Source organism: Pelecanus crispus, chromosome 14, assembly GCF_030463565.1.
Source record: "Pelecanus crispus isolate bPelCri1 chromosome 14, bPelCri1.pri, whole genome shotgun sequence".
Taxonomy (NCBI): domain Eukaryota; kingdom Metazoa; phylum Chordata; class Aves; order Pelecaniformes; family Pelecanidae; genus Pelecanus; species Pelecanus crispus.
The window spans coordinates 6,079,510-6,106,920 of NC_134656.1; the positions used below are offsets into that span (position 1 = coordinate 6,079,510).

The 27,411-nt window shown below is 40.4% G+C and overlaps 1 protein-coding gene across 1 annotated transcript in view; it reads right to left on the reverse strand.

Annotated features, from left to right (window-relative positions):
• Positions 1 to 382: 382 nt before the first annotated feature.
• VAPB (VAMP associated protein B and C) overlaps positions 383 to 27,411 on the reverse strand; it is a 34,001-nt gene continuing 6,972 nt past the window's right edge. Inside the window, exons 2-6 of the mRNA XM_075721379.1 lie at positions 17,360 to 17,512; positions 9,494 to 9,597; positions 7,147 to 7,227; positions 3,725 to 3,901; positions 383 to 1,542 (exon numbers count right to left, since the gene is read on the reverse strand). Coding sequence (XP_075577494.1) covers positions 1,384 to 1,542; positions 3,725 to 3,901; positions 7,147 to 7,227; positions 9,494 to 9,597; positions 17,360 to 17,512 — 674 coding nt within the window. The 3' untranslated portion in view covers positions 383 to 1,383. The remainder of the gene's footprint in view (positions 1,543 to 3,724; positions 3,902 to 7,146; positions 7,228 to 9,493; positions 9,598 to 17,359; positions 17,513 to 27,411) is intronic.

Genomic DNA, 27,411 nt, shown 5'->3' on the forward strand with positions numbered 1-27,411 from the left:
CCTTAACCTTACTGTCAACATGCTATCAAGTGTCTTAACTACTGAACCCAACTGAACTGAAAAATGGGAAGTTACCTTGTACCTCAGCAGTCAGCATGGTTACTCTGAACACCACTTATGTATATCAGGCTCATGATGGGGCTGTTTGGATTGATTTTAAAATTAGGCTAGGAAAAAAATTCATCCTGAAACAGGGCTGCAAGTTTCCTTATGCCACAAACAAACTAAGTTGGCAGAGAATACTGTTTCCGTCCCCCCTCTAAAACTGTGAGAACATGACAAAAGGAACGAAGGAAACATTAATTTGGGGGCTTTATTTAATTTTTCTTTTCTTTTTTTTTTTTTTCTTTTTTTAAGATGCTACATAGTCAAACAGAATTGGTCTTTTACGGCATAGGACTAGTTTACTACTCATTTTTTTTTTTCCCCTAAATATTTACATACAAAAAGTTTCCTGACCACTGTTTCTCCAATGCTCAGATGATCAAAACTCCCAACAATTGCGTAGTGCCCAAAACACCAGGAGGCAGAAAAATCTCGCATCACTACAGCAGCAAATTTTTAGTTCTTGTCACTGGCTTTAAACAGGTGCCTTTTCATACCATATAGTATTAGTCAATTTTGTGACAATAAGGAAACATGAGATGAAATACATTAAATAAGTTAAATATGCATTAAACATCTCTGAATAACATTTTAATTCGCCTAATGAACCAACGGCAATGTAGCTTGGTCCCCGTATGAGAACAAGGCATTGGCCTTTTTTCCAAATGAGCGTCATGCCAGTCAATATATGCCTCTTAATGATGCCTAGCACATTCAGCATTGCCACATACAATTCTTTTCAGCTTCTCACTATTCATTTAAGTGCCAAGAAATTGGTAACTTGCACAGAGTTGAAGACACTGACAGAAACTGTTAAATTTATGAGCAGAATGGTGGATTAACGTATTTTACACAAGTTATCAACACCTCCTGCCTAACCCAGCTCCAAACATCCAATAGGGCCAGCTCCAGCAGTGGAGGAATAGTTTTTTCTATTTTTCCTTTTTTTTCTTTTTTTTTTTAAAAAGAGGTAATCCAGCAACATGTACCAGGGTCTAAGAATGTTTAAAATGACATATACAACATTCCATTGTAGTGTTACATCATGATTTTCTCCCCCCCCTTCATCACTGAAGCATATTCTCTTTCATTCATTCACTCATTGTACATTTTAAACTTTCTAGATTATGTTACATAGTATTTGTGCAGGGGTAATTTAAAGGCAAGACCTGTGAGATGTCATACATTAATTTTTTTTTTAAACATTGTTATGAATAAATTTAATCCAATGATATGGCAGAACCATCAAACCAATTTACAATTTCCAGCATGCTGCCTCTACAAGGCTATTTTTCCTATAATTACACCAAAGACAAAGAACAAAACCACCAAAGCAAGTAGTCTGGAGCTGAGCCCTTCGTCCTTGACAGCAGCTGCAGAAGCAGATATTGGGTTGTTTGTCTGGGGTGCCTTCCTCATCCGCAGTCCATCTTCTTCCTAAAGGAAGATAGATTGATTACTTCTACTGAAAAAAAGCTTTAAATATTCACCCTTATCCTATCTACTTTAGGTGGGCATAATAAAATAGGTGAAAGTAAATTACAGCTAATTTAGAACTCTATTTCCTAGATAATCCTGAGAAGGAAAGGGTAGTGAGGTAGGAGAGGAATTTTGTATCTACTTGACTAGCAAAGCAAAAACCACATGCTCTTGGAAGTTTTCTCCTGTTGACTAAGGTAACAGGGGAAGCCGTGAGGAAGGCTGCAGGAACACTTATCCGAAGTCTGGAAGGCGGCTCCAGAACTTCAAAAACAGTGATGGAGGGAACGGCATGAAGGTGCTTTTCTTGCTCTGTAAGCAAATATAGTGGTGTTGGGGAAAATGCTTTTCAATATAACTAAGACAGGTTGCGAAAAATATGCAACTTTAAGGCAATTATACTCATCATTCCCCTAGTTAGATGTCACAAGCAAATTTTACCAGCATTTGAAGGGAAATCTATTTCCCCCATCATATTAATGCTGACATTTTGACATGAAACTAATGGCAATAATTAGGGTATTTTCTCAGTATGAGCTTGACAGCTCTCTTGATTTAAAGATGTATGAGACAACAGATAAAACAACATCATAACACCAGATATTATCACTTCAAGTGGAGACAATCTTCCCCACATCTTGATCTGAATAAACTATTGTGCAGCAGAGCCGTGGGTTAGCACACTCCATTCCACACACAGAGCACTAAAGATGGTAAAGCGAGCCTTTTGTGACCTAACTTGCATACAGCTGAAACAACAGCGTTAGACTTTTTTTATGTGATACAGTATTATAGTGCAAAAGTATAAGATACTGAAGTAAAAGCCTCCAGTCTATACATAAAAAAATACTCAAGAAATAAAATTGTAATAAGAGTGACTGTGCCTTAAAAATTGTCAGGTAAGTGAAATTCAAAAAGCTCAGTGTACATCAGTGTTTCTCACTTTTGAATTTAAAGGGGCACCTAACGGAGGAAAACTTTTCTTTTTAAGAATCAGTTATTTATTAAAAGTCACAGACTACCCAATACCTCAACTACTGCTATAAGTCTGGATGGGGACAACTGACTTTTGTAAACAGTAAAATGTTGTTTACCTATATAGTAATTTTACTGCTAGAAACAGCATATTGTCATTTTAAATATTTTAACTTCCTTTTGACAGTGACTCTAGCGTGACACTGACAGCACCTGGTGGCTGGCAGTAATTTAACATTGTTTCCTGATGTTTTACAGATGTTTCTAACACTCCACAAAGGGAACAAACAACTCACTGTTTTAAGACGGTACTGTAAGACATCAGCTCAATTCTAGATATCTCCTGTGCAGTGCTTATTCAAGACTGATTTGCAAAAAAATAAAGTAAAATCATATAGTACTTATAGTATTGTGAGATGCTGGCAAAACAAGAACACAAGGAAAAGTTAAGGTTGCGTCTCAGCTATATACATATATTATTTCTATGGGCGAAACAAAACCGGTTTACAAATGTTTAAAGAATTTCTTCATGCATCAGCCAGCCCAGCAGCATCGGAGCTGACAGAACAGGGTTCCTTTCATTTGGCTCTAATAGTCACAAATTCCAAGTTTTCATTGGTGCTGTTATCTATGAAACTACGCATTTACAAGAAAATGAAACTACGGTAAAAAGTTTTTCAGCATGGTGATAAAGGCTTCTTAATTACTTGATTTCACAGTGATGTGCTGGATATGACAGGAAGCATATTTCCTATTAATCTGTCCTTCTTTGGTCATTTCAACTGCATATTATAGGTGCAATTACTAAAACACTCAGTATTTGCACAACACTGCCCTCAAGCTCCCATCAGTTTGAAGGAACAGGGCCAAATCCAACACAAATGCTTAATTCAGACTGAGAAAATTAGGCGGGAAAAGAAAAAAGAGAGGGAATTCATTACTTTGGGTTGCTATCCCATCAGTTTAACTGCATGACTTCTATGCTTCTTTCAAAGGAAGAACTGATTTCAACACTTTTTCTCAGTTTATAGAGAGAAACCTAAATTATCTTTTAATTTCTAGACAATATTAAAATATTGTGCCAAGGGCAGGTACCCAAACCTTTAAGTCGCAAGCTTCTTTTTCAGGAAAGGGGTAAATCTGGAAAAAAAAAAAGTATCTTTACCTTAAACTGTTTATTCTCCTCCCGTAACCTCTGAATTTCTACTTGAAGCCTCTTATAGTCTTCCATTACTTTCTTAACTTCAGTGTCATCCAAAGAAGAACTTATTGATTTAGACATTACAGAGGAATCTGTCTTTGTTGCAGTTGTGGATACAATTTTATTTATTTCTATGTCATGCTGTTAAAAAAGGATAGAGTGATTTTTGGTTAGTTATTAACATCACACCACACACCTGATATTTAGGAGGAGAATCAGGTAAAACTGTCTGTGCACACCTGAAACGTGCCTGTATCAAAAGAAATAAATAACATTTTTTGCTCTGTAACCTTTAGTTCCCCTTTCTGTTTCACAGGAAACAGTGCAGACAGAATGACCTTGACATTTCAGTCCCTGCATGTAGAAAAGGAAATATCCTTAGACCACGTCCCACAGTAGGAATGGGAACTCACCTGCTCACAGGCTGCTCATGGAGTAGGAGCGTTCTCCTCACCCTTCCCTCCCCAAGCACAACACAAGCAGCTACTCCAGAAACCGGGGTATTGCTGGAACTCCCCACCTGCTCTGCTGCAGCTCCCTCTCTCCAGAGCCGGTGATCACCTCTCTCTCTTTCCACATTTCTGTGCCGATGGAGGAACTTGCAAGCCGAGTTCGGAAACAAGCTGCAGACCTCCAAACCCTCCCCCCTTTCCTGCCTTTGCATCCTTTCCACGTTCTGCACTTTAGAACGCAAAGGGCCTGGCTCTCATAAAACACAAACCACGCTCTCCCCACCCAAACTGCCACCAAAGTCTTATCACGAAGACTTTGTTTAGATGAATGAAGTAATAGGATCTTAGAATCATAGAATCGTTTAGGGTGGCAAAGACCTTTAAGATCATCCAGTCCAACCATTAACCTACACAACCAAATCCACACTAAACCAATCAAGGGTAGACCAGATTGAACCATGTCCCACAGTGCTAAGTCTACCCATTTTTTGAACGCTTCCAGGGATGGGGACTCCACCACCTCTCTGGGCAGCCTGTTCCAGTGCTTGACTAACCCTTCCGTGAAGAAATTTTTCCTAACATCCAATCTAAACCTCCCCTGGCGCAGCTTGAGCCCATCTCGTTACTACCTGTGCTTTGTTTTGCCCTAATGAATTTTAGGGATTATAGAAACAATTATGACTAAACAGAATAGCTGTGAAGTTTCACTTAATTCATATTTTTTTCCTTCCTCTCATCGCACCTCTCAACTGACAACCTAGAAAGTACCCTGGCCTAAACCAAAAGCACCTACTTTTAGAGCAAATGTTCACTGTCTGGAGCAGGTAGAGCAGACATAGTGAGACTAAAATAACAACATTATAACAATAAATAATAATTACCAGCTGTCCAGTGCAAGGTAGAACAATTGTGCCTTCAGTACCTGCATACTAGGAAACATTTTTCGGTTTATTCAATCCATTATCGGTTCCACATTTGACTCTACATACTTCCATTAGAAATTAACGCATTCATTACCCTAACAAAAAAGGATCCTACAATACTATAGCTGCTAATTGCAACATAATCCCTAACTGCATTTGTGCCTTCCTTACTAGCTTTTTACCAATTTACTCGCTAAAACCAGTGTTGCAATCACCATGCTGGAACAGGCGCCCCTCAAAGCGACGGTGGCTGTGGCTCAGCCTCTGTCCCAGCAGGTCCAGCCCCGGAGAGCCCGCGGCTCACACGCAGGCTCCACCGGGAGCAGGTCCACCCCCAAGGGACTGCACTCTGTGGGTAAGCACAAGATGGAGCAGGGGCAAGGGGAGGAGTTCATTGCAATGTTAAAACTGATGGTCTGGTCCAAAGGGACCAGGGGTGGGGATTGTAACGGAAATACCTTTAAATTGTTGTAACCTGGGATTTGAGGTGCATGTTCCGAGAATTACTACAGCAGGAACCCCCTGTTGCTAGCCAGACTAGGAGCCAGGGCAACAGTTCACTGCAATGTTAAACCCTATAACCTGGCCCAAAGGGACCAGGGGTGGGGACTGTAATGGAAATACCTTTAAAATGTTGTAACCCGGGATTTGAGTTGCACATTATAGGAATTACTATAGCAGGAACCACCCGAACCAGTGGAGGACAAGCCTTACAAGAAGCAGCACAAGCACAGCAGTGACCCGACCTGAGCTGGCTTTGGTGCCCAGTAACTCCACACCACAGACCACCTCTCCTGTCCTGAGTGACCACCATAACAGATGGAGCCCAAAGTCATGGACTAAATGAACTCAATGGACGTTTTGTGGGCATTTCATGAACATTTTACAAGGGAGGTCCATAGACTAAGGGAATGATATCTGTGTATTGTATCAAAGGATGGGAGGGGGGGTGGTGGTTAGTGAGGTTGTATTGGATAGTGTGGGACCTGAGCACAACGTCAATGGTATGGAAAAACGGGTGGAGAATGTGCTGGTTTTGGCTGGGAATTTTCTTCACGGTAGCTCGTATGGGGCTATGGTTTGGATTTGTGCTGGAAGCAGTGTTGATGACACAGGGATGTTTTCCTCACTGCCGAGCAGGGCTCACCCAGAGCCAAGGCCTTTGCTGCTGCTCACCCACCCCACCAGCGAGCAGGCTGGGGGGCACAAGGAGCTGGGAGGGGACACAGCCGGGACAGCTGACCCCAGCTGACCCAAGGGACGTTCCACACCGTATGGCGTCACGCTCGGCACGGGAAGCTGGGGGAAGAAGGGGGAAGGGGGGGACGTTGGGAGCGATGGCGTTTGTCTTCCCGAGTCACCGTTACGCGTGATGGAGCCCTGCTTCCCTGGGGATGGCTGAGCACCTGCCTGCCCATGGGAAGTGGTGAATGAATTCTTTGTTCTGCTTTGCTTGCACACATGGCTTTTGCTTTACCTATTAAACTGTCTTTATCTCAACCCATGAATTTTCTCACTTTTACCCTTCCAATTCTCTCTCCCCCATCCCACTGGGGGGAGTGAGCAAGCAGCTGTGTGGGGCTGAGTTGCCAGCTGGGGTTAAACCACAACACAAGGAAGCAAAGGGGAGTGCTGGACAGGCAAATTTATATTGCTGACGGTTATAACTGCTTCAGTATAAACTCTGAGCTTTATGACCATCAATCAGCATCTTTAAAATTTTTTGAAATATTCTTTATCCTGTAATCTTTCACTAAATGAAAACAGATCAACTCAAAGATTTCTTTGTACCTGTGTTGCACTTACATTGTTCAAATTAGCTACTAGTTACATTAAGCATCACTAAAATTTTAAATCATTTATATTGTGTTTTCAAAGGGTGATGCCATCCAGGCAGTGAAACAGAGGGTTCTGTCTTTTGCTTACATAGCTGTCTGTATAAACATGCCATTTTACATGATTTACTGTGGTATTAAGTTAAAACACTCAGTATGCATTTGAAAATACTCACAGGCTTATCATTTTCCGCTGGTAGCTCAAACACACACCTAAGTTTCGAATCCATGAGTTCTTCCGGTTTGGCTTCTTTCCACTGGAATAATTTAACATTAATTTAATATTAAACATATTAGTATAATAAGGCAGATGGAAAACACAGTGCATTATGTAAACAAATCACATCATCTTACTCAGGAAAAACCCCACAGGTGTTTATCATGTTACCATAACCACATACATGATGAAAAATTAAACCAAGTATGTAACTGAGTGGTATTGTAAAGGAAGACCAGATACTATGAAGGAAACCATACTAAATAGTCTGAAACTTACACAGGTGATTTATGAGAGAATTGGGAATTGTGTAAGAGTAATTAGTATAGGTAGGGGGAATGGTCTTTAAAAAAAAAAAAAAAAGAAAAAAAAAAAAGAAGGGGTGCATTCAAAGGAAGGGAAAGATAACAAAAACCCAGATCAGTAACAACGTTAGTTCTGAAGTCTTTGTTCAGTGGAGTTCCCATTCAAGCTTTCCAAATTTCACATGAGGCTTTCTGGTATGAACTACAGGACTGTTCTTCCCCCTCCTTGTTTTCCAACTCCTTATTTTTCAGCATCAATGTCTAAACAATAACAGACGTGAGACATATAGAAAGGGATAGCTTCCCCTCTCATCCTTCTCTTCCCTTCAACTAGGGGAGTCTACCATATTCCTTCCAATATTTTTAAAGGGGATTAATAGTTATCAATCTTTCCTCGATATCAGCTGTAACCCTGAACTGAAAAGATTTATTCATAGTAGCGATATACAGAAGTGTCCACATTAGTGTCCTGGAGTTCTCACATGCTTCTCTTCACTCTGACCACACTTCTGGTAGCATGGTATTGCTCAGCGTATCTCAAGTAAGTGTCGAATTATGGCTAACCCCTGTGCAACCTGAAGAAGTATTTGACTCATCCTAGATAGCTGAATCTTACTTCAGCTCTTCAGTTGCTGAAGTCAGAATTCTATTTTGAGCTTGTTGGCTGCCTACAAAGTGTTGAAAGCTTTATAGTACTCCAGTAATTTGTCTCACCTGTTTATCCAGAATAGGAAGAGATTTGGAGAGTGGTAACAAAACTGAGAACTGATCAAGTGTTACAAGCAAAGAAATAATTTTGGTCTACAGAGCTCTGGAAAACTGAAAGGGCCATCTAGGTCCTAAAAATCATTCTTTACTAGCAGAATAACATTTTTCATGGTATAAAGTAACTCATAAAAATTAAAGAGTTAGAAAGAAAGACAGACGGGCTTATCTTTCTAGTGATGCAGACATTTTATTACTATTGCTGTTTCTCCCACTGGATCTTATTTTGAGGCCATTAAACAAATACAGTTCTATAAATCTCTTTCAGAAGAGAAATTGCTAACCCTGCAGAGTGCCGCAGCTTTAAAAAGCTATTCAGAAGAAGATGCATATTGTAAAGACTACTGTAAAAAGGCCATGATAGATACTCTGAGGTTTTTTGGGGTTGACTGGTTTGTTTTCAAGTAATACACATAAATACAAACACACATAAGCCCCACACTTCAGAGTAATGGCCTTTTTTTCTTTTTTTATTGTGTCCTCAATAGCTACTGAGTATTTCCTCAAGCTAACAAAAGCTAGACTTAGAGAAAGCTTCCTTGTGCTGCCTTGCAGTAGCAAATCTTGCTATTACAGGAAAGCCACCAGTTGACATACTGGTTTGTTCCTTTCCAAGTTGTCTTAATGCAGCCTGACATGTTATTTCTACATCTTTTGTCCCTCTTTGCTTCAGCACCTACATGCTTCTGTCACTCTCACTTGTAATCCACAGGACAAAATCTGTGATGGCCTTTCATTTACCTAAGCCACAACAGACATCAGTAGGGATAAAGTAAAACACAATACTTGTAAATCATCTCCCTGGTTCTTGCTGGGAAAAGGAGCTGCTCAAGGGAAGACTCAAGACGGAGAGTAGAGGCATAAAATATAAAAGATGCCGCAGACTTGGAATATATTCTATATATTCTCAGAATATATAGTTCAAGTTGGCTTTTCTAAAAAATGATATATTGAAAAAAATTACAACTACTTAACATTTGTTTCATGGCTTGGTTTCCCATTACTGACAGCAGAGTCCTAAAGAATCAACCACAGACACCAACTGTGTCTTTCAGTGCAAGATTCCTGGGGCTTGAAATAAACAGAAAACACCTTGCCATGCACAGAGATGGAAATCTGGCAAAGCTTTCAAGGATTATTCCAGTGAGGTTTAACAGCCCTTAAGCAATGCAGTAAAAGGTCTTATAAAATTATACAATCAGAAAGAAATCCATTTTAATGAATTTCAATACTTACTACTGCTTCCATATCTGAAGTATCAGCTGGAGCAAACATAGACTGAACCATAAACTTGTGTTTACTTTTCTCATTAGGGTCATAGTCAAAAGGCTGTAGCATCACTGCAAGAAAAACCCCAAAACATTATGTTAACATTGGTCTCATACATAGTCATGCACTGATGATATAGTTACCAGATTTGAGAAATACAAACATTAAAATGGTTTCAAGTTGTATGTCTGCTATGACCAAAGCATCACCTGAGATCAGGAACCTCACTTTAAAACAAAATTTTAAAAGAAGATTAGACAAACAGACTTCTTCAGTCTGCCTAGATTTTTGTCTGAGAATTTTAGAAATGTTGATCACTGTACAATATTCCGTACACAACTATGGCAAGATAATAATAGTAATTTATAGTAAATAGGATAATTTACATATCTTCCGGGACAGAGGGAAAAGTTCTCAAAGAAAGCATCTTTTTTTCTTCCTCCATAGTCGGGACAGAAGTAACAAAGTAGCATTTTGATTAGTTGTACACACACAGTGTTGCTGATGGTTCCTGAGAAAAGCTACAGAGGCAAAGTCAAACATTTTAAACCTCGAGGTTCAAGTCTCAGGATGGAGATTTCCTCTACTAAGTTTAAGAGTCTCATGGTATTTCTCTTCCAAAAATAAGTTGCTGAAAGATTGTTACCAATTTACAGTCGGAAGTTTATGGTTAAATGCTATATAAACTTCACCTCTGAAAGGTATACAAGAAATGTATTTCTCTCCATTCAGAAATCACAAACATCCCAGAATTTACTCACACAGAAAATGACTGTGTTCAGGGGGCAGAGAGCAAGGAACGGCAGGTTTGGGATATGTGCACGCTTTTAAAAATTATTTATTTATTTATTATTAGGAATTTCCAGTCTCTTCTTTTCGGGTAAAGAACTAACACATTAAAGTAACTTGAAGAGGGAGAGTTACGTATTTCATTTACATGGAATATTCTTTAATCATAGCGGTCACTTAGAACCCCTACATTTTGCAAATGACACCTGTATATTCAGCTACTGCGACATTAACAAACACGGGTTTGGGTTCAACATGAGACAGAACATACATGAAAATAAGCAAAGCAGTTTACACAAACATGCTATTAGACATTGCAAAAAGCTACCACCCCCTCAAATTTAAAATGAAACTTGCACATACTGCAATTACTGCTAACATTAAAAATGGTGTAAGGTTTAAAAATTCCCATTTACAACCCATGAGGCTACTTCAGTCCCTCAAATCAATCACTAAGAGAAGCAGTTGAAGAATTAGGATTACTTTCAAGTACTAGTGCTATCAACATTATGTGCCCAAATTCATATGCACTAATTGCAGGGGTTTGTCGTATAAAAGCGATATCCAAAGATCCCATTTATTGCAAATGAAGGCAAGTCAAACCAATTTGCCTCCTTCAGTAGCAGAATATGTTATGGTTGTGCCATCTTTATTATGCACACAATCTGTGGCTATCAACAACCACATGCCTTTTAAAGCTGGAGGAGAATGAAGACAGCAAATTCTCTCAGATGAGGCGCTTTAAAAATTATTATACATTTTTAACTCACCTTGCAGTAATCAAATACTAGTCCAAAATAAACGTTTGCAAATTCACAGGCTACTTTTAAAACTATTTTTCCAAACAGAAGTGTCTGCACTCTGAAATATATTTTAACATTGCACGATACATCACTGAAAGCCAGCAACGTAATTTTTTCTCCCCTGTAGTAGACACCTAACTTTATTTCAGATCTACATAATGTGTAAGATCTGACTGGGTAGTCAAAACTATCCACTGTTTATGGAACTTCTCCAGATCTGCAGTTCCATCAGTTTGCTTTGCGAAGCGCAACTATAAGCTCATTTGAAAATCATTATTTCCTCAGTGACAGTGCCGAAGCCATTCATCGCTGCTCTGAATTCCATTCACTGAATCATAAGAGCAAGCAGCTAGAGAGGGCTTGACAGTACAAACGTTGTTAGCACTTGCATTTTTAGATCAATACATGAAAGCCACATTGACACAAATTATTCAGCAAATGTCTTCTAAGCCAGATGGGAAGCTCAAAAATATGTACTGTGCTCAAGAGGAAACCAAACCATTTCAACATTTATTCACATACTATTGGGGGTTTCTGTGAAAGATCACTTCCATGTAACTGCCCTAATTGCTTGTGAATTTGCTGCTGTGAATGTGGCTCCTTTGTTTTGACTGGAAATTCCATACCTTATGCAAGAACTATGTGGAAAGCATACGCTCCTACGAAATGCCTTATCAAGTCATCATCTGGTCAAAACTGACCAGCTTTCATCAGAACCTGGAGCTCTAAGAAACAAAATGATTAACATGATCTTCAAGTTTACTAGCACCAGCATGCATTAGGCAAAGATACATATTTCAACCACTTTCTAAACTACAGCTAAGTAAACCACAAGCAAAAACTGTAAAGTCATTGAGAGATCAATGGAATGAGGAGTACTGCAAGTTAATATTTGTTAGCCCACCTCACTCCCTCAACATTCAAACATGAAGGACCCGACCCTATGTACATCCTGTTCTGAAGTGTTTCCAAAGAAATGGATACCAGTTTTCTCACACATTCCTGCTATACCCCCCATGTTTTATGCAAGGCCCTCTGTAGATAGCAAAGGACAGGCAGGGAGCACTTACTCTCCTTTTTCTAGAACAGTTTATTGGCAAAGTTAGTAACAATGTCAGAAGCCCGGAACTCTTCTGGTTTTCCTAGACTAAACCTGCTGTCTCAAGGAACAGAGGAAATCCGAAGCAAGAAACACGGAAAGAGGCAAAACTCCACCCCTAACAGCTGCTAGGATCTAGCACCCCCTTCCAAGAGCAGAAGGAACAGAAAGGTCTCCCTGCTCAGCTAGTCAGCAACCTTCCTCTAGTTTCCATCTAAATTTATTAATGGCCTGTTTACTTGGTCCTGGACCAATATTGCCCTTATGCTTAAATATCAAAGAAGGGGAAGAGTCATTTACTTCTGGTGCACTCCAAGACATCAATCACAGTCACACTTGGCCTTCTGGTAAACTAAATATGCCAGACTCGGTGGGTCCTCTCCGGGCCAGGCTCTTCATTCATTCTCTGCACCTGTTCTGGCCTGGAACTCCTCCGTATGAGCCACTCTAATTATACAGCCAGGAAATTTCACTAGTGCCTTGGACAATGGCATTTATACCCTCTTATCCCTTCCGTTATCCAGCCTGTTCGCACATACTACATTTGTCTTACCCATAGCCACATTATGTCAGCATCTTGGTCACCCTGTCCCGCCCCCTTCGTTTAACAAGCTTGTGATTATAGTAGGAGTATTTTATTCCCCAAGTACGTGATTTTGCAGTTTTTCTGATGAAACTTATCCTCCATTTCTCTTACTGTAGCCTTCAAGGACATCCAGTTCTGCTGCATATCTTCAGTCTCCCAACTTTACATCATCATCAGGCTTTTTTTGTGCATTCTTTTTGTGCCAGAATTGCTTATAAAAGCATTAAACAGGATTAGTACCAAGAATCATTCTCAAGAAATGTCACTAGTAACTTCCTGCTATTACATTTCCATCCACCACATCACTGTTTACTTTTTAAGTAGCCCATTCAATAGTCTGTGAATCTATTTTTCTTTTCTAGCTTTATGGATAATTTTCCCAAATGGCACTGCATGAAATTGTTTATGGTCAGGATAGATCAAATCTACCACACTTATGCCACCTTTACATAAAATATCCCAACCAGCTACAGGGGCAAGCCTCAAGATCGTTGTGCAATTTGATCAGCGCTACTAGAGGTGAGCAAAGGACACCGGCATCTACAGAAACAAGCAGGATCCACTGCACCACTTCACATTTGTTCCGCGTTTACACAGTTCTTTCTGTAAATATTTCAGTAATACTAAAAAAAAAAAACTGCTGATTCTGTGAAGATAAAGATAGATTCTTCTAAAGCAAGCAGACAAAACCAACCCAAAACCTGGCAGTCGCTACGCAGCCCTGGGATGCCTGGGGGAAGAGCGTGCAGCGGCGAGGTTGCCTCAGGAGAGCCGGGGGCTGCAGCAGCGGACGGGACACGATCGGTGTCAGCGCAAGGGGCAGACCCGCTGCGACCGAAGAGAGCAGCACCTGCAGAAGCACCCTCCTGAAGGCAATGCAAACTGCCTTTTCAAAGTCAGGCAAGTTTGCAAAAGACTAAAAATCCCCCCCAAGGATATTGGACAGTAACCTAATGATAGGTTTTAGGAAGCGTGTTCAGACTGCTCTCTTCAGCAGGACACTGTGCACAGATGGTACCATCTGTACCTCCCCTCTCCCCCCGTTAGACACCTGTCTGCAGACTCATCAGCATCTGCTTGTATTTTGTCACTTTGCCTTTGTAACCCACTCAGGCCTTTCAGATTCCAGCCTCTGGGAAGCCACAAAGTCGGGTATATTTGTTGAAATAGCCACGTTTAACAAAAACGGAATGTGGGCAAATACCCTTCTTTTCAAAGCATTTCAGACCAAACGCAAGGAAATCAGATGACAGTGCACACATACACTTCCCCACAGTTACATAAAGTCTGCTGTTAAAATTACATGCCATTACGTAAGAGGTGAAAACACGGGCTGCAAACCTGCCATCGCAGCAGGCCGAGCATGCTGACAGCGCTCCAAATGCAGGTATGTAGGGAAAGCTGTGATACGGCAGAAGCAGCCAGTATTTGACACTCCACTAGAATAAAGCAAGCTTTACTTTTCTAGCATTTTGTATGTTTTAAATGAGCCATCCCACTAGTATGAAATAAAGTGGGATAATGTTCCGATTGCTGCCGTTATCTTAGGGCAGGACATCATCTCATACACTTACATCACATTAGTACAGACAGTTTCACGGGAGTTTAAGAGAGGCATCTGGTTACTACAGCCCAAAGATAAGGCTGCCCCAAACTCAGCTTCAGTCAGTAAAATTGAGAAACTTATGTAAATTGTTCCAGAGCTTCATGCCACTATACTTAGGCATTGATTTTTTGGAGAGACAAGATGCAGTACTAATGCAGTGCTACCAAGCGGCTGTGTTAAAGTCAGTCAGCAATTCTCAAGAGAACAGACTGCATATAGCAAATACAGCCCAAGTAGTTTAAGTGTCCGGAAGTTATTACTGAATTAACTATATTCTAATAATTTCTCATCAGTAGTATTTTCACTAGGTTTGGAGGAATTCAAGTCCTATTTTTATGCCCTGTGCAAGACTTGAATTACACGACTGAAAAATAACTGATTCAGAGGCAAAGAAACAAATTATATTTATTTTTCACTTCATTAACTCCAAAATCAGCCCTCTGTTCTTAAGCAACACTACTCCAAAGCTAAGGTTAAACACATCTCCCCCCTTTCTGCGAATTCGAAAACAACTCTGTTCTGTAAGTTAATGAAAGTCCCCTCTTTGATCCCCCCTATCCAAAAGATCCCTTCTGCCAATCAGAACCAAACATACTGCCATGTTCAAGTGCAGAATTAGGTCCCCTGCATAGTTTAAAGGAGCTACCAGGAGTGCAATATATACAGCTGTATAAAAGACAAATTCAACCATGGCACATGATAAAGACAGCTTCAGTTTAGAATGTTTTAGGAAACAAAGAATTAACATTTATAACCCCAGAATTCTGTAACACATCTACCTATAATTTTACCTTAATATATTACCTAAAGAACAATGAACGTATACTACTCGCATTTCAGAATATAATGTTAATGTAAGGACTGGCAATTTAGGATCATTATTTATTATTATTAAGTTATCAGCATGAAAATATGTAGAATACAAATGTGAGCTTGTGATTAAATATACCATAGCCATTTGCAAAACTAACTGAATCATAAATCACTATAAATAAAGTTATCAGAAAAGGGAAATTTTTCAAAGCTATGTAAGCAAGAGCAAAGCATAGCTTAGAGTTAGCACAGCAATCTCTCCTAAGTCAGGTCTTGGACTAGGTCCATAGCCTATCTGCTATGCCGCTGGGAAGAGCTGGACTGGAAAAGCAAGTAAGATGGAGGCATGCTGGTAGCATAACATAAGATGGTTCATGCAACACTCGCCTATACTATATTCTGCTCAAGGTAGAGCGAGGGGTCATTGTAAGCAGAAGTTTAAGAAAACACTCAATGTTGAGATTAAGACGACATTTAAAAAAGCATGGTATGTGCCAGCAAAGGAAGCGGGCTTTTAATTTTGAAAGTTCATCTGAAAGATGAAAAGAATCCACATCTTTATAGCATGAAGATAATTTGTAGCTAGAAACCACGCTAATTTTCATTATCCCTTCATTGATTTCTATGCATTTAATATGCTTGCCTGCAGCTAGTATAGATGACAGACAGCTTTACTTGGGAATTGTCCTGAGTTTTAAAAATCTCCATTTCTCTCTAGAGAGCTTTTTCATTTACATATTAGTCATTTCGGAGCTCACTGGGTATGTGCTAGCCTTCTCCTGAAGCAGAAGTGCTTTGCCTGCCCTACCTGTAGCTACCACATAGCACTGGTTATCTCCTCACTGTGACATTCCCCAGAGATTAACTGCGCGGCACAATTCTGCAATCATGTGCACGCTCAATTTGACACAATAGAAACCCCAAAGACAACAGATCAATGAGTGTGCAAATGTAGACATGCACAAGAAGACTTACAGGATTAGAGTCTCTTAATGTTACAGTGCAAAGTATTTTTGGTATCAATCTTTATTTTCTTGACGCAACGTCTCCAAGGGCGAGGTGTTTAAATATTTTACATTTTATTAAGTAAAAACCTGAAGTCGTGATTTTTACATTTTGATTTTTTTCTCAAGTAAAAAGCCGTAGTTCTAGCTCACAAAATTTTTTATTCCAGGCTAGAAAAGTTTGGTAAGAGACTAACAGCAAACGGTATAACCTATCAGTAAGTAATTTCTCTTATCATGCCAATATTAAAATTTATTAAAAATAGCAACAAATCGCCATGTTTAGAGATCCATGCTCTTTTCTTAACTAAAAAGCCAGACTTTATTCATGCAGTATGCCACTGCTACATGCTTTGATAGAATTCTTTATTAAAAACATGGATCAGGGAAGTCACTGAGGAAATACATTGCTTTCAAGCATGTATCATCAGCAAGTTAACAATGTGCAGACATTCTGTTTATGCGAAACACTGAACTCTCAATGCTTTCAAAGCAAGCCACTTCTTTGCTTTACCATTACCAAACTTAGGCAAGTCAAGAGCTACCGACTCAGAGAAAATCACTAACTTTTCCTGTGGAACAGCAAAGATTAAGTCACTTGACATTTCTAACACCAAAGCATATTGCATCTTCAAGGAACACAAAACAAGCATGGTTTGAAAGTAAATGTTTTCATTATTGGTTCTATCAGGCAGTTCGACAACAGCCTACAGCAGTCTAAAGTGGTGCGGCTGCAGCCCATCCAGTTTTATTCTTACCTCGACATGCCCGTCCAAGCACTTGTTTGACCCTGCGGTGAGCTGGTTCAGGAAGTTAAGCTGGCAAAAAACTAACCGTACAAAAATAATCCCACAGGGAGGGCAGGACGGATTTGGATAGGCTGGCTAAGACTGTTGTTGAACTATATAAATCATTTATGTATTTCTCCCCCTGCCTCTCCAAACAAGATGTAAAACCAAATCTATTACTGCTAGACCAGGAACAAGGAAAGTAATGATATATGAAATGGCTGCTTCTCCATGAAATCACAACCTCTTGCTTTTCAACAAAATACTTTCAGATTGCCAAGTGTTCCAAGAAACAATTCACTAGAAGCTATTTTCAATCACCAAAAAAATGCCTGAAGGACTTACCAGAAACATTAATTGATGTTCCTGCATCGATAATTCCACTGTTAGGCCTTACACAGTATCTACGTGGTGCTGTGGTCTTAACTTTGAAGCACACGTTTCTGTCTGTAGGATTGCCGAGTTTCAGGTTTGTAGTGACAACATCTGTGAAAGGACCTGAGGAGGAAAGCAAAAGCAGACTTGAAATCACACGGAAAGTACTTTCAAGCAGAGGCTAAGCAGGCTCTAAATCTCTTGTTCACAAATCTTATAAAGTAATTAGATGCTCCATTTCCATCTATGGCATGTACAGATCACCGTGCACACAAAGCTGAGGATGCAGTGAGGCCTCTGAGCATTCTGACGTGCAGCATGCTCCAACTCTCTGTCCTGGTTTCGGCTGGGATAGAGTTAATTTTCTTCCTAGTAGCAGGCATAGTGCTGTGTTTTGGATTTAGTATGAGAATAATGCTGATAACACACTGATGTTTTAGTTGTTGCTAAGTAGTGCCTACACCAGTCAAGGGCTTTCCAGCTCCCCATGCTCTGCCAGGTGCACAAGAAGCTGGGAGGGGGCACGGCCAGGAGAGCTGCCCCAGCCTGGCCCAAGGGCCATTCCATACCATACGGTGTCGTGCTCAGTATAGAAACTGGGGGGAGCTGGCTGGGGGGCAGCGATCGCTGCTTGGGGACGGGCTGGATGTACATCAGCGGGTGGTGAGCACCTGCATTGTGCATCACATGCTTTGTACATTATTATTATTTTCCCTTCCTTTTCTGTCCTATTAAACTGTCTTTATCTCAACCCACAAATTTTACTTTTTTTTTTTTTTCCCCTGATTCTCTTCCCCATCCCACTGGGGAGGGGGAGAGTGAGCGAAGGCTGTGTGCTGTTTAGCTTCCTGCTGGGTTAAACCACAACACACTCACAGCACAACAGCTGAAGTTGATCATTAATAGCAAAACAAAAAGGGGTGGCGCCAACACAACAACATGGCATTCAAATGATGCCAAATTCTCTGCTGTTTCACAGTTACTCCATTCTAACTCCTGAATCCCAGTAAACCCAGGCTTACAGAGAGATACCATATATACCTACGTTATAAATGATAAATAGGGGAGTACAGAACAGTACATTAACTTGAAAGGGAATGATAAAGTGGCTACTACAGATTCATCTGCATATACAAGCTGTACCTCCACAGAAGCAGGATTCCACTGGGTATTCAGAAATACTGTACCATAACAGCAAGACAAGCATTCAGGGTGCATCCCCTTTTCCTATCAAATTTTTTTTGTTTGTTTGTTTGTTTTTTAAATAATTCTCTTGGCTAGTACAAATGATAAACCAGAAGAAATCTTCATAAAATAGCCCACCTCACCCAAGACAGGAAATAACCGTGTGGAAATAGATAAATTCTTGGATTCTGAGAGCACTGGCAAAGATTTCTATATTAGCAAAGCCAGAATCAAACTACTGTCAAGTTCTGCAACACCAAGTGCAGGCAAATCGATTTCTCACAGGCTCACTACCTAGTTGAAACTGCCAAAATTCCCCAGGTTAGAGCAAAGGCTAGTTACTGATTTTCTACAAGACACTGATAAATCAGACAGGTAGCACGCAACTGCAGTGCCTGCTCAGACAGTAAAGAAATAAAATTAAAAGAAATATAACCACACTTTGATCAACTGTCTTCTGCATAAAGGCAATTACTTTGATGCCTGAATAAAATATCTTCATCTATCTTCAGGAGTAAAAACAAATTGGTCAAAAAAGCACCGAACCTTTCCTTGCAGAAATGACAGCCCTAAAATTTATAAAGGGTGAATTATGATGATGATGATAATAAAAATACTAGCAGGCAACATTCCACCATCCTCCTCCTGCAGCACGGTTGGCTTAAAGTAATTTAAATTTGCTTCCTTTTCTACAAATTTATCACAGAAATTTGTCTCCTAAGATGACATTTAATACAGCTGTAAAAGTATTAGAGTCCTGCAACCTTTATCCTTGATCCAATTTGTTTTAAGTAATTAGAAGGGGAAAAACCCCAAAACAATTCTCACACACACAAAAAAACCCCAACCAGACAACAAGGTAGCACCATTCCTGCCTACACTCTGAACAAGCCAGCTTTGCATTTACAATGCAACCTGGCAACAAAAAAAATGAAGCAATAAAATTTTCAGATCCCCTGACAAAGAATTCACTAAACCTGTGCCTGATGAAGCACTGAGATGTGAAAGAGAATGAAACACAGCCGTCAAGTTTTCTCTGTGTTCTGCATGCAGAGAGAGACTAAGTCTAATGGAAAATAACTGGGCAGAAGCAGCCATGAGTTGTTAAAGAAGTTAAACAAGCCAAACTATCAGAAAAATCCAGCAAACATTTAGGTGTGTAGAGACAGTAGCACATCTTCAAAATAGCTTTAACTGGGAGAAGTCTAACATTTCAGAAGAAACTACTTGATGCCTAAGCATTAAGGATGTGCCTTTACTAAAAAATTACAGCTTGAGCTATTCCAGCACAGAGGGAGGGTCGTCTGTACAAAGCCCTACATATGCAGCTGCATCCTCAATAGTGCTTTACTAGTCTGCATGCTGGGATAGATTTCCTGTGGGAAATACCACGTTTTCACTTGGCTGATCCATGAATGCGTGCAGGATTTGTGCGCCCCAGCACAGAGCTGCTGTTTGTAATAGTAATATGACAACAATTCTGTGTGTAAAATAATTTCCAAATGGAGTTACTTATTGCTAACATAGATCATACCAAAATATTTGGCAGCAAAACCTTTCAGCAGACCGAATTAATTTCTTCTTCTCTGCTTGACATTTCCTCTTCTTTTCTATCCGCTAAACTTTAAACAGTTTCTTTAGATACATTTTCCCCAAATTACAAGTTTTACAGATCAGCCAGCACAACTGTACTAGAAGGCTGACGTCTGCTTTCAGCAAACTTGTGTGCAGGTACACTCCTCACAGCATTGCTGTTCAAATACTGTAGCAAAGCAAAACAGAGCAGACAAGTGCAGGATTACAGTGCCATCACAGGCGTTTTCAAGTGTGTAGAAAAAGAAACAGACAACAGAGCATTGCTCAGGAGTAATTAGGGCATGGCAGTGAAATATTATCAGCTTGGCTGGCCTGCCTTTTAAGAGAAAGGCCCACGGACTGCCAGCTCGGGCTGAAATGAAACCTTCATAGCCTATTGTTAGATTACTGTAGCCTAGGTTAGACATTTTTGAGGGAGGCTGGGGTATGTGGGGGAACTGATCCCAGGATAAACACAAGCTAATTCTGCACTGGAGATACACCGTTGCTTTCTACCATCTGAATTTGTGCACTGCAGGGAGGCTGCCTTGGGTATTAACAGTCCTATGAGACACGAACCCACCCTGGAACTTCATTTTTCGATGCAAGGCCTTAGGACTTCTGGAATCACACCCACTGATACAGCAAGATAAAACGCCCTACATGTCTTTCCAATGCCTTTGTCCTCACTGCAAGTGGATGGACTATTTATACCACTATATGCAATACGTGGGTAATGCCTATACCCCTACGGTGGGCTGTAAGCACTCAGTCAGCTTGGTGCATCCGGATGGTACTTGGGTCAAAAGCAACAAGCTGACTCTCCAGTAAAGACTGACTCTTACCGTGTGCCTAAACAGAAGTCGCACTCTTAAAAAAAAGACAACTTTTATTTCATAATGTTCAAAACAAAAGAATGTGTTTTTGATTGCTATTAATATTTCTAGATAAGTGAAACTTGTATTAAGGCAGGGTGCTTTCCAAATGACAATTCACACTTCTTGAAAAAGAACTATTTTTCTCCTGTGTTTTTAAAGATCATGAGAAAAATACCACTGGTGTCATCCCAAGGACAAAGCTATGGGAAACTCAGGGTCTGTACATGCATCATCTGACATGGGGTTGTCATGGGAGCAAGCTGTCTAGAAGGAAGAATGTAGTAAATTAAATTTGGTGGTGAAGTTTGGAATATTCCACAAGGGCTCGATGACTTTTTCCTGCCAGTTAGACTAAAGTCAACTTGTGTTAATGCAAACTGGGTGTCTAGTGATACACAGACTAGCAGTACTACTTAAAGAAAACATCACCTCATATACTCATGCAACAACAAACAGTAAGAGGTATTACGGTTTTTCATAGGGTCACTTTTCAGCAGGGTTAGTTTCAAACTACAGCTGTGGCTTTCCACCCAGGAGCTATGCATACAACCCATCCCATTTGAAGATCACAGCATTATATCAGAATTTGCCACGCTCCATTTCCTATTGAAACACCAGCGCTGTATCAATCTTTCCTAGGAGTGCCATTCTGCAGTGTACTGCATTATAATCTGCCAGATCATTTTAGTAATAACACAAAAGCCTAAGAATTAGGTCAAAAGAACATGATGTCAACTCTATTTAAATTTTAAATAACTCTTATTGCAATAAAAATTGCCCATAATTGTACCAGCAAATCCAGGCTGATAACTTTTTGATCAGCACAGTACTGGCTGTAAATTTCTTGCCACTCACTACTCACAGGAACCGTGTTACACAGCTACATAGTCTGTACCGAATCTTAGAATGATTATCCTCAACCAAAATTCTGTGCTTTAGCATGGCAAATAAACAATCCTTATACACATGTACCTTCAATGCAGCAAGAACACTGCTGTAGCACTGTCTGGCGTGTGAAAGAAGTTAGCCCAAGTACCAGCAGAGGTAAAGCTTTGATAGCACAGGCTCAAGCAGGAACATTCAAACCAAACAGGCAGAGTCCTCTGCAGATTTCTACGTGCAAATGCTACTACATCTTTATAATTAGCTACACGCATCAGTTGGGCTACGGTCCCAGGGTTGCTTTATTCCCGCATCAGTCTGCCTCGCTGCTGAAAGGGGAGGTGGTCTGACCTCTCATCTCCACCGACCGCTTGTGCGAGCTGCACGGCGTTCACCTGGCCGCGCTGAGAGCTGAGCCAGGGAGCTGCTCGGGCTGAAAATGCATCCCCTGACAAGAACGGGAGCGAGGGAGGGGGCAGCGGGGAAGAGAAAAAGAGGAATCAGTTTTCAGCCAGATCAAGCAGCACTCAGACACTAGCATCAGGGAAACTGCATCCTTCTGCACAGCATTCTGCCAAATTAAGGCAGCAAGGTCTCATATTTAGTCGGTTAAAGCTAGCATGTCTAGGCTTACATTCTGCAGTCACACTTTTCCTTGTAGTTGGCATAGCTGTTGAAAGTAATTAAGGCACATGCCTGATTTTTTTGGTGCTTAAATCTAATGCAAATTCTCATCTGCTTAAAGCCAGGCATCCCCTAAAAAAATTTCCTGAACTGGTGCTTTTCAGAGCAAAAGCACTGCAGCAGCACTTGATACCATCGTAGTCGGGTCATGTTAAACTGGCAATCATTGATTAACAAGACTAAGAATAAATTCTCATCACGCTGCCCATGTTATTCCCAGAATATTTTAGATGCACTTTCATCACCTTTCCCTACACCACAATTTTTGCCACTCCAACTCAGCACTGCAGACACGTACCCAAAAGCAAGGTAATTGGAAACAGGCAGAAATACAGGCAGAGCTTCTAGTGAAACAACCCCTCTTGTACTTCCTTTGCAGAAAGGAGCAGAATGCAACAATGGGAGGGGAAGGACGTATTTCACCACGGTTTAATCCCACCGATGTGTCAGATGAAAGTCATTAATCACCTGACATATTAATCAGCCATAGAAAGGTAACCAAGGAATCTGTAATAAGGGAGATGGTGGAAAGCACTAAAGGGGAAACTTAAATTATTTTGTAGCTGTTCTCAAGGGTCTGAATCCTGCACATTGATGTGTCCTGACTAGTAGATGTCCACATGCAGCAATAATTCATGCAGTGAAAGAGCCACACTGACCCTGCATGTGCGAGTGGAGAGGGTGGGGGTTGAAGGTGCTACTTGAGGCCCCCTTCCCCGTCACACACACACCATGCTGGCTCCTGCTCCCACGGCACCACGTGCCTGCCCACCAGCGTGGGCAGCCCCTCAAACTGGGGATGCACCTCGCCCTGCTCTAGCACATACAAACCTACTGCAGAGCCCTACGCGAGAGTGTATTAGCACCACCGACAAAACAACTACCGCCCGAGAACACAGTCGTCTTACCACCCAAATGTTTCAGCCTTACTACTTTTAATTTTTCTTATCATATCTGAGTTGTTTCTCAGTTCCTTTACTATGCCTCTGACAGTACCAAGTGATTTCATTTTATTTCCACAGTGTCTCCCATTTTATTTTTGAGGGTGTCTATCAGCAATAGAGAGATAGTAAAGAAAAAAACCCAAACCACCAGTGATGAGCAAGAGGACTCAATAACAGGTGTAGAACTTGACTTACTGTACACTTCTTTTTAAAGTTATATATAAAGTTTATGACCTTTGAAGATAAACACTAAAATGAAAAAAACTGAAGTGTCAAGCAAGACATCTTGAGCTATCAGCCAGGTGCCTGTGAATCAAGAACACCCGAGATCAAATCAAACATTCCTACCACCTTAACTTGTCTTCAGACAAATCACTTAAGGGCTCCATCTTCTGCTATTAAGAACCTTAAGAGTTGATAGCAACTCCAAAACAGAAGGAGGTTTTGACCCTTATAGTTCTCCTCTCTGTGAAGTCAGGAGAATACTTACCTAATTACAGAGCATCTTGTGAAGATTAGTGTTTTTAAAAGTACTGTATGCCAAGTTTTAATCATCATCATCATATGGCTCTGGAGACTTTCATAATTAAGCGAGCATCTGCAACTTTTGAAATCAAAGAAGTCGAAGAATGAGAAACAAGAAGTGCCTGTGTTGCATAAACATCTGATTTTACAAGTAACTCACTGAGAGGACCCAACAACCCCAAATTTGGTAATTATTTTTAAGAAAAACTTAGGCCTCTCTTAGTCCTCATGTAAACCACTCATAAACCTTTCAATCTCAGCTCAGATTTTAAATGGAAGTAGCTAGAAAACCCCGCCCCCATGGAACCAATTTCTTTACTCTTACTGCAGCTATCCTCACCCAAAAGAGCCCTTGAAGCAAAGTGACAGGAGGGAAGCGGTCATTTCCACTTCTGCTGTGTCAAGGAGTAGAAGCCTTGATGAAAAACGTATTACAAAAATAGAAGTGCCATCCAAATCACTCCCCATGCAATAGCTGATGCAGTGGAGTAATTTTTTTAAGAAAATAGTAATCAATAAAATGATCTTAAAAAACAGATGTAGAAAACCAACAAAATTACGTGATCCAGATGCCAAAGCTGGAGCAAGGCTGGCAGTAAATTATTCCATTTGGATGGATTAATCAGTGTCCTTCTCTGGCCTATTTTGGCACAAACTATTTTTGCCAGAGCATGCCTCATACTTAACAGGAAAAAAAAAAAAAAAAGAGAAAAAACAAATGTGAGGCTGAAGACTATTTTCAGGGTATCTATTAGTATGTAATTTCTGTCACCTTTTATTCCTCAGAGGATCATTAACAGTTTGACTTCACAGTTGTAAGAACTGTGAGACCACACATAAGCTTGCCAAGAGAAATGGAAGAATATGCCCTTCAAATAATTTTGGTACCAGTGTAATTTGTTTTTTCCAACCGATCTCTTCAGAGTTTTATTACACCCAAACATTATTTACAGCAATCTTCAGCAACAAAATCCCACAACATGAAATATTTTCTCTACATCCTAAATTTAAAAGCAGTTTTCTGCACACAACTGCACGAACAAGAGACTGATAGCAGAGCTGGCTAGCTTTTAGAGGTATATCTCTGTTTCAGCTGTGCTTTCATATCCTTTTAGAACCAAATGCCAAACATATCCTATTACTTTGTTCATTCCACTCACAAATATCATGTGTACCAACTCGCCATGTATGAAAACAGTTCAGAAAATAGTGGCATACTCTTTTGATAGTGGAATAGTAGCTACATCTCCTTCAATAAGCATGACATAGTAAGACCTACTTATAAGACGACACCTAGTTCTTCCGCATGGCCAGAGGCCTCGTTCATGGGGGTTGCTGGGTGGGCATTGAAAGGCTGCTGCACAAAGCACCGGCCCCCAGCGAGACGCGGGGATGCAGCAGCGGAGCGCAGAGCGCAGCGTGACGATGGCCTGACGTGCAAGCTTCCCTGGCAAGAACAGTGCTGTTTACAGACTGAAGTCCATGTAAAGTATCTCCCTGGAAGAAACAGCGCGATTTTAATCACCATCCCAAACCATGCTTTTTCTTGTACTTCTTGTGAAGTAATTTTTCCTGGTCTAATTTCAGCACTAATTTCCATTTCAGATGCACATTAAAACGGTAGGGAAGGAGCAACTTAACCACTCTGATTTTATGCTCATATATACTCTTCAAATAGACAAATTTGATGTGCAACTTAAATAGCAACTGAGCAAATATTTTAAGTGCAAAACTATGCATAAATTGCAAATACCAGAAGACAGGAGCAAAATTAGAGATTTCTGGGATGCACAATGAGTAGCTGCTTTTCTAGTTACGTTTAAAAAAAATTTAAACAGTCAGTAAGAAACTAATTATAGCTACAAATAAGGAAGGCATCCTGAATTTAGCAAGACACGTTTCTGGGAAGCCACTTGAAAACTAGCCTATTAACTGTGCTTTCGGAATCAAAGGGGAAAAAAAAACCAAACCAAAACCAAACCAGAAGTTTAGTCAGAGCAGTGACAAAACTTAATAAGGAAAAAAAAAAACCTGACAGCTTATACTGTTTGGCATAGAACAAGACACAAATGTGAAACTGCATTCTCCAAACCTAAACGTCTGTAAGAATTACCTGCACCACCGTATGACGCCAGTAAGCATAGTGTAAAAACAGCTATAGAAAAGGGCGGGGGGGGGAGAAATCTTACTACTGTTACACCTTTGCTCCTAGTCTGGTAAAAATGTAGGAAGGCCAGAAGAGGAGACATTGTAAATCAGAGGAAATTATGCATGCAAGTATTTTGAGAAGATGCAAAATACATTGTTAATTCACATATCACAAGAAGCAGCAGTTGCAAATATAAACAGGCAACAGTGGCAGTCCAAACATGAAACTGCATACGGGAGGGCTGGACTCCTGCTTGTGAGAAACATTAGAAGCACCAGTAAGGATGAAGTAACTGGTTAGATGAAAAGGAGCAGTCACATAACATAAGATTTGGCTCCACAGTGAGCCCCACACCTACACGATTTTATAATTTGCATCATAAGTAACTGGATCACCAGGCAAACCTCCCCCTTCTCTATTTTTTCCATCCCTCGTGGAAACCAACCAAGAAAACAGGATTAAATTTAGAACGATAAAATCTTTAATCCATAGCACCATGGTATGAGGGACTTCGTTTATAGCTCAGAGAACTAGACACTAAAGTAGTTTAGTAAAGAGATTATTTTCATAAAGTATTTATAATAACGTGGGATAAAGTACTGCAGGCAGCAGCAGTACCCAATTTGTACAAATGTTTGTGAGGCCAGAAGAATTACAGTTGAAGTAAGCAATTTTCAGAACAGCAGTAATACGGAGAGGATAGACTCAGTCAACTCTCAGTCTGGATTGTCTTGCTAGTGTAAACACTCAATCACTTCGATCCCTGTGCATTTTAATCCTGCACTGAATTAAACATGGAAATGGTGATTTGCTTTGCATACGTTCTCAATGACAGCAAGAGTGTGACAGCTGTTCCAGACTGATGGCACAAATCCCTCCTTAGGAAAGGTTGCCTAGCAGGCCAAGTTTTAAATGCAACAACATCCCAGACATATTGGAAAATATCCTCTATGTCTCTACAGACACCTCAGTCTACAAAGCAGGTATGAAAGGATTTGTGTATTGAATAACTATTGGGTCGAACGCCAGAGGAAGAGACTTGGCATGAGTCTGGCCCCTCGTTTAGATAAAGTGGTATTTAAACATTCATGTATGTATGTAAAATCGGCTTCCTTTCTGCCTCTGGTCATCACACAGGAAGACAATGAAAGGAGGCCTCAATGCCAGTTGTGGTGGAACTGTCCCACCAGCATCAGAGCC